This window comes from Lycorma delicatula, chromosome 7 (assembly GCF_047948215.1).
Source record: "Lycorma delicatula isolate Av1 chromosome 7, ASM4794821v1, whole genome shotgun sequence".
Taxonomy (NCBI): domain Eukaryota; kingdom Metazoa; phylum Arthropoda; class Insecta; order Hemiptera; family Fulgoridae; genus Lycorma; species Lycorma delicatula.
This window is the reverse complement of record NC_134461.1, coordinates 134,297,652-134,318,133: the sequence shown is the minus strand read 5'-3', so window position 1 is coordinate 134,318,133 and position 20,482 is coordinate 134,297,652. Positions and strand designations below refer to the sequence as shown.

Here is a 20,482-nt window from a genome sequence, read left to right as displayed (position 1 = left end):
GTACTTGTCAGTTTATTTCCTTTGCACACACCTGCAGTAAATATTAGTAACTTTAAGCAAACTTAATAAACTTTAGCGGCTTAAAAAATGAAGCGTTTTTACACACACACGCACACACACACACACACACACACACACACACACACACACACACACTCACACTTTAATTTTTTAAATAATTTTTTTCAAAATGTTGCTTAATTGGTATTTTGCTTTGTTTTATTTTTATTACTATAATTATATTTTTATACTGTAATTATAGGTCTTCTCCTTAACTGGACCTAAGTTATTAAATGAATACGTAATATATGAGTTAACCTAGCCAAAAATTTCATAATTAAACACTATACAAATGTAAGACATCTTATTTTCGGACTAAATAATTTGGATTCAGTGAAATAAAGTTAAGAACGAGTAAATTAAGTTAGGTTAAGCGTAAGTGCAATTTAGATAGGTTAAGTGCTGATTTAAGCTATAAATAACTCTATTTAGATAGCCTTAGGTCACTGTAAGGTTAGCTTAGGTTTTAATCTACGATTACGTGTACTGAACTTCGTTCGATATCGAAATAGCTTAATCAAATAAAACCTAAACTTCGTCTAATTAACTTAACTATTAAATCGGCTGACCGTTAGGCAGAGTCCCCATAATTATTGTTAGTCAGAGTGTTTAGGTAGAAAATAATGTACGATTACATCTAATTCCCTTTTGTGTAGATTAGGAGGGACGTAACTCGGCTGAAAGGCGTTTCCGACGAATAATTTAAATTTTAACAATTAACTTAAGTCCAAAATAAGTATATTCAAAAATTCATCAAAATCTGAGACGATACTAATTGTGTATAATTACCGCGGTAACCTCGATATCGCAGTACCGTCCGATCGGCATAGAAAACTATAGAAATTATCTTAAGCTCTTTCGCAAAATATGGACTCTAGTACTAAGCGACATTTTAATATCGATGAAAATTTAGAAATTTAAAGAAAAAGACCCCGGAGTCCATAAAAGTTTCGGAAGATGTCTGTACGTACCATGTGGTGTTTTGTTCTACAATTTTAATATCTCATCACCCGGAACAATATTCTTTAAGAATGGCTCAAAAAATTCTTTATTCTTTATTAATTTTTTAAATTTGTTTATTCTTTGTGTATTCTTTATTCTTTATTCTTTATTCTTTATTCTTTATTCTTTATTCTTTATTCTTTATTCTTTATTCTTTATTCTTTATTCTTTATTCTTTATTCTTTATTCTTTATTCTTTATTCTTTATTCTTTATTCTTTATTCTTTATTCTTTATGTGAGCACTTGGTAGTATTAAACTTTTGACAAAATAAAATGCAGAGAAGAGCTTAGTTTTCGTAATTTACTTTTCTTTTTGTAAAAAAGAAAAGTACCGAATCGAGCCGACTTAAGTAAATAATTACTCAGATAAATATCTAAGCTAAAAAAATCAAGGGAGCCGAATGCGATCGGTAGTAAAATTATTTTAAAATTTTCAGATTGAAAATCCAACTGTATCTAGTATTAATGTCGGCGACATGCTAAGTACTTTATTACAGATTACTTTTATTACTTTCAAATTATTTTGAAATTCGCCATTATTAAAACTGTTCGATGGCGTAGTTATGAAAAGAGGCTCAAATAGTACACAACTTTATTAATAAAAATTTTTTTTTTAGCCGTTAACTTTAAATTTAGTGTAATATTCACGATGAAAATTTCCATTCGGTCAATGGACTCGAATGATGCTGAACTACAAATTTTGGCTTTTACTGCAGAATTAGGGTAAAAGTTTTTACTGAACATTTGATTTTTGTCGCAAATGTACTCTAAATATTGTAATATTAATATTTTATAACCCCTTTGGCTTTGATGCTTATAATTTTAGCTTTTAACTTAATTATTATCTGTTTTGAACCCTTGTTTTTTTTTCATTAAAATTGAGGATAGAGTATTGCTGAACAAAAAAGAAAATGATCGCATTAGTTGTCTATCGCAATGAGGTATAGGATAACTGTAATACATTTTACAGCGAAATACCCCTCTTGTAAAGACGCAATACGAATAAATGATATACCAGTTTAAAACGAATTAAACAAATATCTGATATTCCTTCAGGTGTCACATCTATTTATTACACGGAAGACACCGCTCGATCAAGATTTGGTTAAATTTTTTACTTGTCCTCTGTAAGTAAATCTACCTTAAGACTTCCGTAGGAACAGACTCTAGAAACTTTGTTAAATTAACTCTATACTATAAAAGTACCGAAATTAAATCTGATCGGCGGTACTAGAATTTTTAAACTTAATGGAACGTTAAGTTTATATATATTACTGCCTGTATCGCGCGGGTAATGTTATAACTATGAGAACAGGCTATGTAAATATTGACATATACGTACTAAACGTGAAAACAATATTCTATCGATTCAAGAATTAGTACCTCAAATAATGACTTTGATCGGTTTCGTGACTTGAATGCGTACAAAAAATAAACATATATTTACATAATATTTAAATATATATAAATTAATACAAAAAGGCGCTTCTTCATAAGAATCGATGTTTATTATTCGTTGTATGCATGACACCTAAAATATATTATTTAGTCTTTACCGTTAAATCTTAAGCTCTCGCTGTATTTATCAAAACCTTACCGTAGTAAAATTTAATACCGCGTAACAGAATTCGGTAAAAGCCGAAAAAAAAATTTTGTCTTAAATTAAGGAATAACAAATCGGAAATTTAAATTTATAACGTAACTAATATATTCATTCAGCTTTTTCAGTAGTAAATAATACACGACTAAAAAAAGATTGAAAAAAAATAAAGCAGATAGTAAATTTTTAAGTTAATAAAACGTGTCTGGACAAGACGAACGGAAGTAGTCGAATAGATGTTTATCTTCGGCTAGTGTTAACCGTAAAGTATCCCAACAGTTTGTCCGATCTCGCCAACGATCGTGTTTTTTATTTGTTGGTTAAACGTGTCTAGATTTTCTAAAATAAAGTTTAATATGCGAGTTTCTATACGTAAATTTACATACGATAAAACAAAGGCTTCTTCTGTCTGTATAAAAATCCTTCATTGAATTTCTGGGAATATAATCCGATATGCATTCTAGAAAAATGTGTACTGTACATGATTTTTTCTCGTATCTTTTAGTCGGAAATTTATGAAAAATTTATATGAATTCGGCAGGATTTAGAAAAAAAATTAAGTTCTTTATATAAAAGAAGGGTTGTTGAAGTACAGAGAGAATATACGCCGTTTTTATGTTATTCATTATATCTTCTTTCGCCTATCGCGAACGTCGAAAGCGTTTTTGTGCGCATAGTTTTATCGCAAAGTCGCTCTACTCGTCAACTCTAGCTCGAGATAAAATTTAATCGTTATGTGATTTGTATATAATAAAATAACAGCTAGTTTTCTGTATAAGTCTTTCAGCAGTGCATTTTTGAAACAATAAATTCTGGTTAAACAGAAAGCTATATAGCGCATTATTTTACGGACTTAATATTTTTTCCGATCGGCCTCAAGGGTTTGCAATTTTGAAGGTATAGGAAAGGCGCTTGTTAGGAGTTAGTACACACCCTGGTTACAATTGCCGATATAGCTTAAAACAGGTACTACCTTTCGCCTGGCTTATTAGTTTAAGTAGTAAAGATTCAAAATATTACTATTACAAATTGAAAAATCGATGAAATAAGTATTTTTTCATCTACTTCACTCTGAATTTGATCAGAATTATTAAATATTTGAACGAATACAATACCAGGTGATATCTAAAGAATTCGACGTAATTGTTTATTCGTATAAAATCACGATTCAAGGAGGAAAAATGATGGAAAAACTAAATCTTTATCATAATTTTTAAGTTTTTAAGCACACCGGTTAAAATTTCTAAATCGTTTTAAAAACTATTACGGATATAAAAGACTTACCTTAGCTCCCTCAAAGTAAATCCTGTTTATAATCGTTTTTCTTACTGGATGTAAGAAAAACGATGAAAATGTTACATAACGAATAAAGAATGGCATTTAATTCGCGTTTGAATATAATGTAACGAAAAATTCATTAACGAAATATATAAAACTTATAGATAGGTGGTTTCATTATTTTATAAACAGGGAACTAAGAAAATAGAAAAGGAAAAAACTATAAGATAAGAGGAAAAAATTGTAAGTACAAAGTCTCTTTATCGAGATTCTTTGTACTTTACAAGAATAAAGATGTTTTACCTTACGATTAGCCGATCGGAATGAACAAAGTACGTGTTTATATATTATACCTACTACAACGGACGAAAATTCCCTCATTTTATCCCTTTTATAATTTAGAAAAATCGGTTACACACGTATACAGGCTGCCGACATAGTTGGAAGACTTTCAGTGTATTTGACAAGAGCTAATTCGGTATGATGGATTCACCCCCTCTCGAAACGATCCCCTGAGACCGTATGCCAAGGACACGTCGTTCATGTCACTGAACAAGATAATCGTGTTATCTAGATATGTCATGTTTAGTAGACTTGTGTTTTCTTATATATTTTTTACAAGACCTCAAAAGTATTATTTTCTTGAAAGGAATTATTTTAATCGCTAAAAAGTTATAACAAATAAAGATAAGTATAAGAGAACGGTTTTCACAGAGTAAAATTAAAAGTTCACGGCAACGTCTCTAACTAGATTCGATTCGCAAAGATCGCGCATCGTTCTCAGAATTCGTTATTTTTTCTACGGCTGTATTATAAGGTTTAAATTACGCGGCGAGGCTGGAACTTGTATCATAGTGAGGGTCATTACGAAACATTTTCATTATTATACAGGTGTAAAACCGATCAAAAGCCTACTTTTTCGACCGCTGAACGATCAGAAGCGGGGTATTAAATGTTTTTACTGTTTTTTTACTTTGTTTTTAAGCCGATTTAGCAGTGAACAAGAAGAATTTAATTTTAAAGTATACAGATAGGAAATTTTATTTCTATATTGCACCGTTTATCCTTTTAATTATGTCCTGCGGAAGAAATGCCTTAAACGCCGAACTTATCTTCACAGAAATGTGTAACGTTTTCTATTTTTTAAATGTTAAAAAAAAATTCCGTAAACAATGTATCCTATCGTTGATTTAAATCAAACCCAATATTTTCTCAACCGTAGAAAAAATACGGTACGCATCTCTGTATAACTCCCATTAAGAGTCTCGCGTCGTAGCTTACTTCACACTCTTGCATCGATGGCTATCATTACAGGCTCGTTGTATATTAATAATATTGACATGTACGGTAAAAAAATTGCAAAATGCTTTGTAAAAGCTAAAATACATAATACGATGATGTTTAATCCGCAAATAGTTACCGATGACGTCACTAAAGATGCGGGATTTCAAGTTTTTTTACAACTATAATTCTCTATACAGTCTAATCCTTGCGGTGAATAGAACGTGTAATTTGTAGAGATGAAAATCGCTATCGTTCTAGAGAGCTTGAAACGCTTAAATGTGTAGCATGTCTTCTCTTTCTTTCTCTACTAAGTCTGGCATAGGATCTCGATTATTCTTGAAGAAAGAACTGTTGTTTCTTGGAATGATCTGTCGAAACACAAAAAAAACAACGGACACCTAAGTCAAGTTTAACATAACTGATACTGAAGAAGTTTTTTGTTAACTGCTGAAGCAATATCTGGCCGGGCATAATATGCTGAAATTTGTATTAAATTTAATGTCATCTTTGAAGTCGACGGTGAGAGACTCTATGAAGACGTTAGTTGTTGTATGCGTTCGAAGCGTACTAGATAAATAGTAGATTAACGCACAATTCCTCATACTGCACCGTCCAGTAAAGCTGTCGTGTGTGTAATCCTTAGGTAATTGCCGTACGTTAAAACTAGCTCGCGGACCCGGGTAACGATTTCGGGTAATTGAATTTTGAATTTTAAAACCTTAATTTCAAACTCACTTGACTACTCTGTTATGAATTTTTCTGAGAAATGGATTTTTATTTTCACGCACTATAATCGCTGCTTCATTACGAAATGCATTACACTGTACATACGTACTTATATTTAAACGACTGTTTTTTGAAAATGCGTATTTATTCTTTAGGTTTATTTTGTTAGAGGCCTACGTTATGTGTAATCGATTAGCATTGATATCGCATACGTGAAACTTAATATTGTATTGATAAGATAACATTGTGTTGATAACATTCGTATTTTCGGCCGAGTCTCGAAATTATCAACCTTGGCGTGCTAATCATCTGCACAGATTCCGACATAAATTTTCATTAATTGAGAAAATTAAATAAAGGGGAGGAGGGCATTTTATTCCATTCTAATAGTTCTAACATTCAAACGATTAAAATAAGCTTGTTTTTTGTTGCCGGGATCATTATAGTCGTCGGACGAAAAATAAATATTATACTGTAGAATATTATTACGCATGCAGATGTGCGTGCGTGTTATTACTCGAATATTACTTTCAAATAAAAAAAGCTATCTGCAATTATAGTTTACCTTTAACAGTCTTATTCGGAACTGGTCCATCTCTACTCCAAGGCGGATCACCGTGTCCGGAAAAGTCACGCAGTTTGAGGTAGGAAATGGTAAGCCGGATAATGGATGCTTTATCCAGCTGAGAGGTGATAGCTGCCGGCAAAGGCAACATTTTCGCCAGTTCGTAAAATTCGAAATTTTCTTTCCCTCTTCTGGATCTTGCTGCGTCTCTACTTTTCTCCTTTCGTAGTTCCAAGATACTGTAAAATAAAAAAAAATATATATTATTGTCGGTAAGAAAAATAGATTTACGATGTTAAAAGAATATAAAACGTTTTAATCGTCATTTATGGTAAAATTGAAGTATTTTTTACGGCCGCTTACTCGTGAATCTGCGGTATCAATAATGTAATGTTTTGGCAATATTACTGGCATTTTACTGTTCATCAGATATTCCTTTTTGACATTCCATCGTAAGTATACGACTCCGTCAGTACACAACAAACTTCTATTTCGCACGCTAAAACGCGATGTTTATACCCTTATTTATATAGGTACCCTTATTTATACTAATAAAAAAAGTTTTTGGCACGTAGAACTTTTTAGAAAGTAAAATTATGCGTATCTTCTACCGGTTTCATAAAAAAGCTCCCTCTCCATATCTACGATATTTAAGTAAAGTGTAGTGAATATTCATTCGTGTTAATCCGTAATAGAAACTGATAAAAAATCTTAACGCAGAAGCTTTTATTTGAAATTTAAGAACCACACTTCTTGACAACACTACTGTTTATTACGCAATGAATCATTGTAGTAGGTAAACAAGCCTTAAGTTATTCAGCGATCGATTAAAGTATTGAAAAGCTTTCCGCTCTGTAAATAAATTTATACAACGAACAAAATTGATAACGATCAACGAATTTATTTTCCATTCCGTGTTTCTGTTTGCAAGTAACGTTTTTTGTAAGTTTTAAAAGTTTCGTTCTTTTTTTTCGGCTAATGTAAAATTGAATGAACGATAAAACATTTTATAATCGACTCCGTATTCCGAAGGATAAAATTTAATATTTTACGCCTTGAAATGTTACGCAATAAATCCCTCTTAAACGACAGTGAAATTTTCTGTATAAAAATATTGATAGCGCCGTTTATGCTGTTAAAAACTGTTTACAGACATTATTTTAACGATTTATTGTTAACATTAATATTTAAAGGGAATGTACGATTTAAATTTTAAATTTGACATTTACATTTTTATAATGTAATCTACATATAGGCTGTTACTTAAGTAACTTTTCAGCGATACATTACGTAAGTAGAAGGAACATAAATATATACATATGGAAGATACATAAATTATTTTATATTATTTCTCGTTACGTCATTCGCTCCTGCTCACTCTCTCTCCTTGCGTGCGTGCGTGCGTGCGTATTTTAACTTTTTTTACGAACAATGGTATGTTCTGCACATCCTACTATAAAGTAGCAAAGAAGAATAATTACAGCTTAAACAATTTAATATTTAATCCCACCCTCGTGTAATTAAATATTCTATGTCCGAGTAATATTTCTATTTATATAAATTTCTAGATTAAAAATGTTATTACTTAAAACAATTTTATCATCTTGATTTCACGTTTTGAACAGTTTAACCGATAAGATATAGATTTGTTTCTCGACCGTTCCGAACGATAAACCTAAAATCGATTTCGCGTTGAAATTCTAATCTCTAAAAAGCGTTTTTAATAATTATTTTTTTGTTTTTGTGTACACACCTTCAAACGAGTGGATTTTCGATGATGTTACTGTTGAAATATTTATTTTGCAAGGACCGGTCGTGAAAGTAGGAAAAATATTCAATGAATGTACAGGAATACAGCGGATAGAGAAAAGTAGAAAAACAAGCTACCTTCATCTTAGGTCAAGTCGCACATAAGAAGAGTAACTAATTAGACTTTTGTTTACCTAATATGAATATCGGAATCTTTTCTGTAATAAATTGAAAGATCAGTATACATTTTAAATGATTTATTTAGTGGAGATCTAACTTTAACAGATAAGAAAAAGTCTTTTTCTTTTTCTTTTTTTTATTAAAATCACTGGTCACCGATCTACGAAAATAGAGGCAGTTTGGCGGTATTGTCGCTCCCCAGGGACATATAAAAGTGAAAAGTGCATCTGTAGTAGAGGCGGAGAACAGTGGGAGAGAAGGAGATCGCTTATGATTAGCCTTAGTCCGGCTAGAGTTTAGGATAAGCCAGCTGCTAAACGACCATCGGAGAAATTAAACGTTCCGACCCCTCAGGAGGGTTCCGAGGAAAAGAAAAGAGAAATCTTGTTCACTTGTATTTGTGACCGTTTTCAATAACAAAGAATTCTGAACGTAAATACCTTTTTATTTATCGTATACTTATTGTAAACTTGCGCACGCGCACATTACCCTTACGTAACTAGAAAGCAAGAGCTTTTGTAAAACGACCTTATACTGGTCTACGGCTTAAACAAAACTTAAGTCGGCCGACGGATTCGCTCTACAACTCTGGCACTGAATATAATATAAAACATTTGTGTAAATCAAATTATTTGTAAAGTCGATCTTAGGCTACAGTTTGTTTAATATTCGACGTTTTAGTATGAATTTTTACACGTCCTCAACGAAAATCTTCATATTTTTTTTTCACTCCGTGAACGTGATTTTTACGTCCCTCTGTTAACATATTTATGTAAATATTTAAGATGAGAAAAATGCAATTATAATACTTTTAGGAATTATCAATAAAAACTAAGATTCAGTACTTTGCGAATAAATCTATTTCTTTTATCGATTGAAAACTGTACGAAAGTATACAGATTCTCGGCTGCAACGATCAAAAATAAATCTATGCGTAAAACAGTTCTTAGTAACCGTTGAGTTAAGGTTCGTTCAAAATTTCCGATGACTCAACCGGATTTTTAGGGTTTATATTTATAAAAAAAAATATACGAAACGAAATCTAATTACCCGTCTACGAACTTAATCGTTGTATTAACAAAAAAAGCGATAAAAATTCATTGTAGTTTAATGTACATTATTAATATAAAGACAAAATAAACCGCAACCGTATTTTGTATTCACCAGGACTATTTTGTCACTGTACAAATTGTTAATTAAATCAATCCAACTGTATCTTAAAGCGGTTTCCCCTCCCACGAAACCGCCACCCACCACACGTCTTACCGCCGTACAATAGTCTATTTAAATGCAACTACAATTTGCTTAAACCGCTGTATGCTTAAGACGTGACTTCTATTCTGTAGACAATATAAACTTTTGTATACCGAATTAGGATTATATATATATACACAAACATTAACGAACCCTAGCCGCACACTGTTTATGCGTAACCCTGTTTCGTTAAATTTTATGTAATTATACAGTGAATGTGTGCGTACTAAAAGAGATACAAACAGGAGTTAAATCTCTAGTTATACGTGATAGAGCAACATCGAAAAGATAATATTTTTGATATTTTTATTTCGTACGGGGAAAAGGTGATTTTTAATTCTATAATTTACTCGTTTAATAATAAAAAATTGAGAAGGAAAGTTACATACAAACAACATATTTAAAGAAAAAACCCAATTGCAATAGGGAAAAAGAAATCTGAAAAGATTCGTTCTTTACCGCGACGAAGATAGCGTTTACGACACTCGTTGCATTCAGAAGTATTACAGATCCGTTCGCCGTAATTTTGCGACTGCAGGCTAACCGTACGACTTACAGATAACTTTTTAGCCTATAAATAACACCGTGCAAGAAAGGATTCGAACCTACCGCCTTCCGGATGAAAGACAGAGATGCTCCTGTTGCCCGATACCCACGTAATCGCGTGGAAGTGAAAAGTCCGAATCTTTTTTATATTAACGGCAATTAATTTATTAAACTTGATTTTTAGCGATTAGTATAGAAGGGGGTAGTCAGAATAGTAACTCGACTATCAGAATGTACGACTACAAAATAACCTTAAAAGCTTCTCGTGACGTATTAAAAAAAACGACATTAAACGTCCACGCGCTCGCGTTGGGAACCGATTTAAATAAAGCAAAGTAGTATTCTCAGCCTTTGACAAAGGGAATAATTCTCAGGCCATTGCTGTTCTTTCTTGTACAGGATACGCTTAATATAAGTAGAGTCTGATTGTTGTTATTGCGGAAGAGGAGCGGCAGCAACAGAACGTTTAATATTCGCATCGGTCGTAGGAAATGTCCGTAGAAGTGTCCTTAGTATAGAGAGAAGGGTGAAATAGGACGAAGAATAGGGTACGTAAAGTAGGCGATTGAAATAGTAAGTTTATGTTGTACTTCTTATCGATAACAAAGATAGGAGAATGCGGAGGGAGTTATCACGGTCCCTGGAGTGCGAACAATCCGCATCGACCGAACGTTCTTAGCAGTTTTCAGTTTGCCTCTTTTCGTACTGCTAGCGGCTGATACTGAAGCAAAAGCGATTGTTACTACCCGTACGTCGAATTTGAATTTGTTCGTGCGTAATACGAAACCGGTTTGCGATTAATAAAAACAAACATCACGCGATTAATATAAAAACAAAAAAAAAATCCCAAAATTTTCTAAAAATTAGGCGTACGTATATCAAAATAACTATTTCGTGCTCAAACGATTTATTACCTACCGGTAATAAATCCAGAGTAGGCGCATTTTCTCCTGATCGGACGGGAGGATCAGAGCGACGAAAAAGACTTAACGATGAAAGATGTACTCGTATTTAGTCAGTATATACGCACGATTCTGGCTCTTTATTTTGGTATAATTACTATTTATTCTAAATCTTTACTAATTTTTCTACTTATTTACTGACATCTGTTACGGCGTAGAAGTGGTCCAGGATATTTTTTTATCGATCCGGCACAAAACCTTTAAATTGTGTGCGGGAATAAACGAAGATTGATTAACGAGAACGCCAGGTCCGACGAAGGAAACGTTCCGGATTAAAAGCCGAGACGGCTAAAATTGCAGTAAGGAAGGTGAAATCTAAACGAAGGCCGTGACAAAAAAATTCGTGTTTGAAAGAAATTCATTTTTTTAAATTTTTGAATTTTTATATTTTAAAACTTTAAGAATTTTTTGAAATTTCATTGAAAGATGAAAAAATAAACTAGTTTGTTTCGGCAATGAAATTTTTTTAAGATTTAAAAAAGATTTCGTCGAAGAATTAAGAGGAGCTTACGAAAATTCATCGGCATTATCGTTTGAGTTCAGGCACAACCGGGTTAATAAATAATGGTTTTCTCACGTTATCCGGTGATGTTACGATTTTGCCTGAGGATAACCGTCGAAAAACGGTTCGACACATTCATCTTGATTGTTTTACGACTGCGGTTCTAATTCGAAGATTTTGACTGGCAATTTAAGCGATATTAACAAAGCGGCCAAAATCCTTGAAGTCTTTACTTAAATTTAAATAATATATATTTAATGAACGATCGATTTGTGAGAAACACGTACGTATCACTTCGTACCTGAATTATGCATATTTTAATGAAAATATAAGGGATACATCAGCCAAACAAATCTTATTTGTATAGCTCAATAACACCTGTATTCCAACGGGGGGCTTGTAACGCCGATAATAGAACCACCTTATGTTTGGATCGGCGATAAAGACAACGGGAGACCACTTCAATCTTTACGTGATCTGGGTTAGATATGTAAAAATATTGTACGCATACAGCAAGCAACCAGTTCTAATTCTTTCACCTAAATTAAAAACTAACAGCGGTATCGTGTTCTTACAAGCTAACACCATATAGTGCAGACAGACAATAATATTTTTTCTGCTTTACCAGATATGAATAATCGCAGTAAGCAAAATAACGTGTACGTTGATGCAAAATAACAACGGCAAACAAACTCTGTTCGATAAATATTTTTACAAATGCGACGTATTACCAGAGCATTGTGGCGATTTAATTTTTATAAAGAAACTCGTGTGTATAATCTCTTACTTATAAAATTCCGATACGAGGTATTAGTTTACACCATCGATCGCATTTTAAGCTAGCATTATAAAATTGAGGCAAAAAGATGCATATTTGAAATATTTTTACTTAAAAACCAGAATTAAATTGGGAAATCGGAACTTCTGCACGATGAGAATAAGAGAAAAATGCAAAATAGGATGGTTTATTACACCGGATACTGGTAGCGGTCGTTTCCTTTCTTTATGTTTTCATTACGTCTAACATCTATATTTATAAGAAAAAATTAACAAACAAATTTAATTAACCGAAATAAACAGATGAGCATATGAAAAGACCCGGTGGGAACCATATTTAATTTTGGAAAAAAACCCCAAAAAGCTTTTTTTGATTTTTATTTTCTTTTACTGTTTTCAAAATTTAAGTAAATTTTGCCGTTTATATTATTTTAGAATAGTACTTTTAACCTGGCCGAAGTAGATAGCAGCAAAATAGTTTAATAGTAATTAGTTATTCCTGTTAAAAATTACAACTCGTATAGTACTGACATTAGAGATCACACACTAGAAGAATCGGTAAGTGTTTGTTAGTCAATTTGGTTTCGGTAAATATCAGCAAGATGTTTTAATACGTATGTATAAAAATATTGTAATCGCTATTAAATATTATTAAGTAATGGAAAAATCCTATTAGAAGCTTGTGAAATTCATAATACATGTTTTTTTCGGATTTTTCCAAAATTAAAGCAAATTTAACCTTGCCGAATCATTTTACAACATAATGATTCGGTGATAGTATTTTGTAACATTTTATTATATCTTATAAAATTGATAATACCCGTAGTTTGCTTTATGTACGAAGCATAAAGCGTACTTTGCTTTAAGGACACGACGAAAAAGTCCATTTAAATGAAAAATATTAAACATCTTTTTTCGAACAAAGCGATTCATTAATTTAAAAAAAAAATTGCTTACAATTTTTGGTTTAACTTTTAAGAGAACGTGAAAAAAAAGAAAAGTAAATGCAGGTACATTAATGAAAATGTAAAGTATTATTACGAACTCGCTTGTAAAAAGAATACCTTTTTTTCATGTGTAATAATTTAAAATGTATAAGCGTGTCACATTACCATGCAGATTATTATAAAAGCAACTTTCAGTGAAAATGTTAAATTAAAAATTTTGTTAAATTCGTTAAAAAATAAGGTAAGAATTTCATAGCGGTTTACTAAAATTTATATTATCTGTAACTAATTTCGAACAGTAACAGTTATGTAATAGCGTAAAAGAAATTTTACAATTATAAGGAAAAATCCTTTTTAAAATACACTGAAGTAAAAATATTAAGTATATTAAGATTTTTCCGAAAGTAAATGCAGTTAAACAGCGCCAGTTCAAATAATTCTAATTTTAACTGGTGAATTGAATATGCTACAAAAATAGTTATTAAAAACAAGAGCGTATCAGATTGTTATAAACAGATATTTTAATTGCGCGTAAATTGTTAGGCAACAAATGACAGAATCCGGGTAAACCGACGAAAATATTAAAACAGAAAAAGAAAAGATGCTTTTCTAAATCTACGGTAAGAAATGACATCCATAATTACTTCCCAGATCGTCATTCTGTTAGATTCAAATTAACAACACGTTCTGTACACAAAACCCTGAGCCCAAATCCGTTAGATTTCCGGTTAGACCAAAAAATTCTGTTATTCTTCTAATTTCTGGCTAGACCGCATTCCGGTCTAAAATTTAATTAACCGAAATAAACAGACGAGCATATGAAAAGACCCGGTGGGAACTATATTTAATTTTGGAAAAAAAACCCAAAAAGCTTTTTTTGATTTTTATTTTCTTTTACTGTTTTCAAAATTTAAGTAAATTTTGCCGTTTATATTATTTTAGAATAGTACTTTTAACCTGGCCGAAGTAGATAGCAGCAAAAGAGTTTAATAGTATTAGTTATTCCTGTTAAAAATTACAACTCGTATAGTACTGAGATTAGCGATCACACACTAGAAGAATCGGTAAGTGTTTGTTAGTCAATTTGGTTTCGGTAAAATATCAGCAAGATGTTTTCATACGTATGTATAAAAATATTGTAATCGCTATTAAATATTATTAAGTAATGGAAAAATCCTATTAGAAGCTTGTGAAATTCATAATACATGTTTTTTCGGATTTTTCCAAAATTAAAGCAAATTTAACCTTGCCGAATCATTTTACAACATAATGATTCGGTGATAGTATTTTGTAACATTTTATTATATCTTATAAAATTGATAATACCCGTAGTTTGCTTATGTACGAAGCATAAAGCGTACTTTGCTTTAAGGACACGACGAAAAAGTCCATTTAAATGAAAAATATTAAACATCTTTTTTCGAACAAAGCGATTCATTAATTTAAAAAAAAAAATACCTTACAATTTTTGGTTTAACTTTTAAGAGAACGTGAAAAAAAAGAAAAGTAAATGCAGGTACATTAATGAAAATGTAAAGTATTATTACGAACTCGCTTGTAAAAAAAATACCTTTTTTTCATCTGTAATAATTTAAAATGTATAAGCGTGTCACATTACGATGCAGATTATTATAAAAGCAACTTTCAGTGAAAATGTTAAATTAAAAATTTTGTTAAATTCGTTAAAAAATAAGGTAAGAATTTCATAGCGGTTTATTAAAATTTATATTATCTGTAACTAATTTCGAACAGTAACAGTTATGTAATAGCGTAAAAGAAATTTTACAATTATAAGGAAAAATCCTTTTTAAAATACACTGAAGTAAAAATATTCAGTATATTAAGATTTTTCCGAAAGTAAATGCAGTTAAACAGCGCCAGTTCAAATAATTCTAATTTTAACTGGTGAATTGAACGTGCTACAAAAATAGTTATTAAAAACAAGAGCGTATCAGATTGTTATAAACAGATATTTTAATTGCGTTTAAATTGTTAGGCAACAAATGACAGAATCCGGGTAAACCGACGAAAATATTAAAACAGAAAAAGAAAAGATGCTTTTCTAAATCTACGGTAAGAAATGACATCCATAATTACTTCCCAGATCGTCATTCTAATTAACAACACGTTCTGTACACAAAAACCCGAGCCCAAATCCGTTAGATTTCCGGTTAGACCAAAAAATTCTGTTATTCTTCTAATTTCTGGCTAGACCGCATTCCGGTCTAAAATTTAATTAACCGAAATAAACAGACGAGCATATGAAAAGACCCGGTGGGAACCATATTTAATTTTGGAAAAAACCCCAAAAAGCTTTTTTTGATTTTTATTTTCTTTTACTGTTTTCAAAATTTAAGTAAATTTTGCCGTTTATATTATTTTAGAATAGTACTTTTAACCTGGCCGAAGTAGATAGCAGCAAAATAGTTTAATAGTATTAGTTATTCCTGTTAAAAATTACAACTCGTATAGTACTGAGATTAGAGATCACACACTAGAAGAATCGGTAAGTGTTTGTTAGTCAATTTGGTTTCGGTAAATTATCAGCAAGATGTTTTCATACGTATGTATAAAAATATTGTAATCGCTATTAAATATTATTAAGTAATGGAAAAATCCTATTAGAAGCTTGTGAAATTCATAATACATAATACATGTTTTTTTCGGATTTTTCCAAAATTAAAGCAAATTTAACCTTGCCGAATCATTTTACAACATAATGATCCGGTGATAGTATTTTGTAACATTTTATTATATCTTATAAAATTGATAACACCCGTAGTTTGCTTTATGTACGAAGCATAAAGCGTACTTTGCTTTAAGGACACGATGAAAAAGTCCATTTAAATGAAAAATATGAAACACCTTTTTTCGAACAAAGCGATTCATTAATTAAAAAAAAAAAATACCTTACAATTTTTGGTTTAACTTTTAAGAGAACGTGAAAAAAAAGAAAAGTAAATGCAGGTACATTAATGAAAATGTAAAGTATTATTACGAACTCGCTTGTAAAAAAAATACCTTTTTTTTATCTGTAATAATTTAAAATGTATATGCGTGTCACATTACCATGCAGATTATTATAAAAGCAACTTTCAGTGAAAATGTTAAATAAAAAATTTTGTTAAATTCGTTAAAAAATAAGGTAAGAATTTCATAGCGGTTTATTAAAATTTATATTATCTGTAACTAATTTCGAACAGTAACAGTTATGTAATAGCGTAAAAGAAATTTTACAATTATAAGGAAAAATCCTTTTTAAAATACACTGAGGTAAAAATATTCAGTATATTAAGATTTTTCCGAAAGTAAATGCAGTTAAACAGCGCCAGTTCAAATAATTCTAATTTTAACTGGTGAATTGAACGTGCTACAAAAATAATTACTAAAAACAAGAGCGTATCAGATTGTTATAAACAGATATTTTAATTGCGTTTAAATTGTTAGGCAACAAATGACAGAATCCGGGTAAACCGACGAAAATATTAAAACAGAAAAAGAAAAGATGCTTTTCTAAATCTACGGTAAGAAATGACATCCATAATTACTTCCCAGATCGTCATTCTAATTAACAACACGTTCTGTACACAAAAACCCGAGCCCAAATCCGTTAGATTTCCGGTTAGACCAAAAAATTCTGTTATTCTTCTAATTTCTGGCTAGACCGCATTCCGGTCTAAAATTTAATTAACCGAAATAAACAGACGAGCATATGAAAAGACCCGGTGGGAACCATATTTAATTTTGGAAAAAACCCCAAAAAGCTTTTTTTGATTTTTATTTTCTTTTACTGTTTTCAAAATTTAAGTAAATTTTGCCGTTTATATTATTTTAGAATAGTACTTTTAACCTGGCCGAAGTAGATAGCAGCAAAATAGTTTAATAGTATTAGTTATTCCTGTTAAAAATTACAACTCGTATAGTACTGAGATTAGAGATCACACACTAGAAGAATCGGTAAGTGTTTGTTAGTCAATTTGGTTTCGGTAAATTATCAGCAAGATGTTTTCATACGTATGTATAAAAATATTGTAATCGCTATTAAATATTATTAAGTAATGGAAAAATCCTATTAGAAGCTTGTGAAATTCATAATACATAATACATGTTTTTTTCGGATTTTTCCAAAATTAAAGCAAATTTAACCTTGCCGAATCATTTTACAACATAATGATCCGGTGATAGTATTTTGTAACATTTTATTATATCTTATAAAATTGATAACACCCGTAGTTTGCTTTATGTACGAAGCATAAAGCGTACTTTGCTTTAAGGACACGATGAAAAAGTCCATTTAAATGAAAAATATGAAACACCTTTTTTCGAACAAAGCGATTCATTAATTAAAAAAAAAAAATACCTTACAATTTTTGGTTTAACTTTTAAGAGAACGTGAAAAAAAAGAAAAGTAAATGCAGGTACATTAATGAAAATGTAAAGTATTATTACGAACTCGCTTGTAAAAAAAATACCTTTTTTTTATCTGTAATAATTTAAAATGTATATGCGTGTCACATTACCATGCAGATTATTATAAAAGCAACTTTCAGTGAAAATGTTAAATAAAAAATTTTGTTAAATTCGTTAAAAAATAAGGTAAGAATTTCATAGCGGTTTATTAAAATTTATATTATCTGTAACTAATTTCGAACAGTAACAGTTATGTAATAGCGTAAAAGAAATTTTACAATTATAAGGAAAAATCCTTTTTAAAATACACTGAGGTAAAAATATTCAGTATATTAAGATTTTTCCGAAAGTAAATGCAGTTAAACAGCGCCAGTTCAAATAATTCTAATTTTAACTGGTGAATTGAACGTGCTACAAAAATAATTACTAAAAACAAGAGCGTATCAGATTGTTATAAACAGATATTTTAATTGCGTTTAAATTGTTAGGCAACAAATGACAGAATCCGGGTAAACCGACGAAAATATTAAAACAGAAAAAGAAAAGATGCTTTTCTAAATCTACGGTAAGAAATGACATCCATAATTACTTCCCAGATCGTCATTCTAATTAACAACACGTTCTGTACACAAAAACCCGAGCCCAAATCCGTTAGATTTCCGGTTAGACCAAAAAATTCTGTTATTCTTCTAATTTCTGGCTAGACCGCATTCCGGTCTAAAATTTAATTAACCGAAATAAACAGACGAGCATATGAAAAGACCCGGTGGGAACCATATTTAATTTTGGAAAAAACCCCAAAAAGCTTTTTTTGATTTTTATTTTCTTTTACTGTTTTCAAAATTTAAGTAAATTTTGCCGTTTATATTATTTTAGAATAGTACTTTTAACCTGGCCGAAGTAGATAGCAGCAAAATAGTTTAATAGTATTAGTTATTCCTGTTAAAAATTACAACTCGTATAGTACTGAGATTAGAGATCACACACTAGAAGAATCGGTAAGTGTTTGTTAGTCAATTTGGTTTCGGTAAATTATCAGCAAGATGTTTTCATACGTATGTATAAAAATATTGTAATCGCTATTAAATATTATTAAGTAATGGAAAAATCCTATTAGAAGCTTGTGAAATTCATAATACATAATACATGTTTTTTTCGGATTTTTCCAAAATTAAAGCAAATTTAACCTTGCCGAATCATTTTACAACATAATGATCCGGTGATAGTATTTTGTAACATTTTATTATATCTTATAAAATTGATAACACCCGTAGTTTGCTTTATGTACGAAGCATAAAGCGTACTTTGCTTTAAGGACACGATGAAAAAGTCCATTTAAATGAAAAATATGAAACACCTTTTTTCGAACAAAGCGATTCATTAATTAAAAAAAAAAAATACCTTACAATTTTTGGTTTAACTTTTAAGAGAACGTGAAAAAAAAGAAAAGTAAATGCAGGTACATTAATGAAAATGTAAAGTATTATTACGAACTCGCTTGTAAAAAAAATACCTTTTTTTTATCTGTAATAATTTAAAATGTATATGCGTGTCACATTACCATGCAGATTATTATAAAAGCAACTTTCAGTGAAAATGTTAAATAAAAAATTTTGTTAAATTCGTTAAAAAATAAGGTAAGAATTTCATAGCGGTTTATTAAAATTTATATTATCTGTAACTAATTTCGAACAGTAACAGTTATGTAATAGCGTAAAAGAAATTTTACAATTATAAGGAAAAATCCTTTTTAAAATACACTGAGGTAAAAATATTCAGTATATTAAGATTTTTCCGAAAGTAAATGCAGTTAAACAGCGCCAGTTCAAATAATTCTAATTTTAACTGGTGAATTGAACGTGCTACAAAAATAATTACTAAAAACAAGAGCGTATCAGATTGTTATAAACAGATATTTTAATTGCGTTTAAATTGTTAGGCAACAAATGACAGAATCCGGGTAAACCGACGAAAATATTAAAACAGAAAAAGAAAAGATGCTTTTCTAAATCTACGGTAAGAAATGACATCCATAATTACTTCCCAGATCGTCATTCTAATTAACAACACGTTCTGTACACAAAAACCCGAGCCCAAATCCGTTAGATTTCCGGTTAGACCAAAAAATTCTGTTATTCTTCTAATTTCTGGCTAGACCGCATTCCGGTCTAAAATTTAATTAACCGAAATAAACAGACGAGCATATGAAAAGACCCGGTGGGAACCATATTTAATTTTGGAAAAAACCCCAAAAAGCTTTTTTTGATTTTTATTTTCTTTTACTGTTTTCAAAATTTAAGTAAATTTTGCCGTTTATATTATTTTAGAATAGTACTTTTAACCTGGCCGAAGTAGATAGCAGCAAAATAGTTTAATAGTATTAGTTATTCCTGTTAAAAATTACAACTCGTATAGTACTGAGATTAGAGATCACACACTAGAAGAATCGGTAAGTGTTTGTTAGTCAATTTGGTTTCGGTAAATTATCAGCAAGATGTTTTCATACGTATGTATAAAAATATTGTAATCGCTATTAAATATTATTAAGTAATGGAAAAATCCTATTAGAAGCTTGTGAAATTCATAATACATAATACATGTTTTTTTCGGATTTTTCCAAAATTAAAGCAAATTTAACC

The 20,482-nt window shown here is 30.6% G+C and overlaps 1 protein-coding gene across 1 annotated transcript in view; it reads right to left on the bottom strand.

Annotated features, from left to right (window-relative positions):
* The window catches only part of trh (PAS domain-containing protein trachealess), a 421,208-nt gene that overhangs the window by 103,704 nt on the left and 297,022 nt on the right, over nt 1-20,482 (bottom strand). Inside the window, exon 3 of the mRNA XM_075372093.1 lies at nt 6,517-6,755. Within this exon, the coding sequence (XP_075228208.1) occupies nt 6,517-6,755 (239 nt within the window). The remainder of the gene's footprint in view (nt 1-6,516; nt 6,756-20,482) is intronic.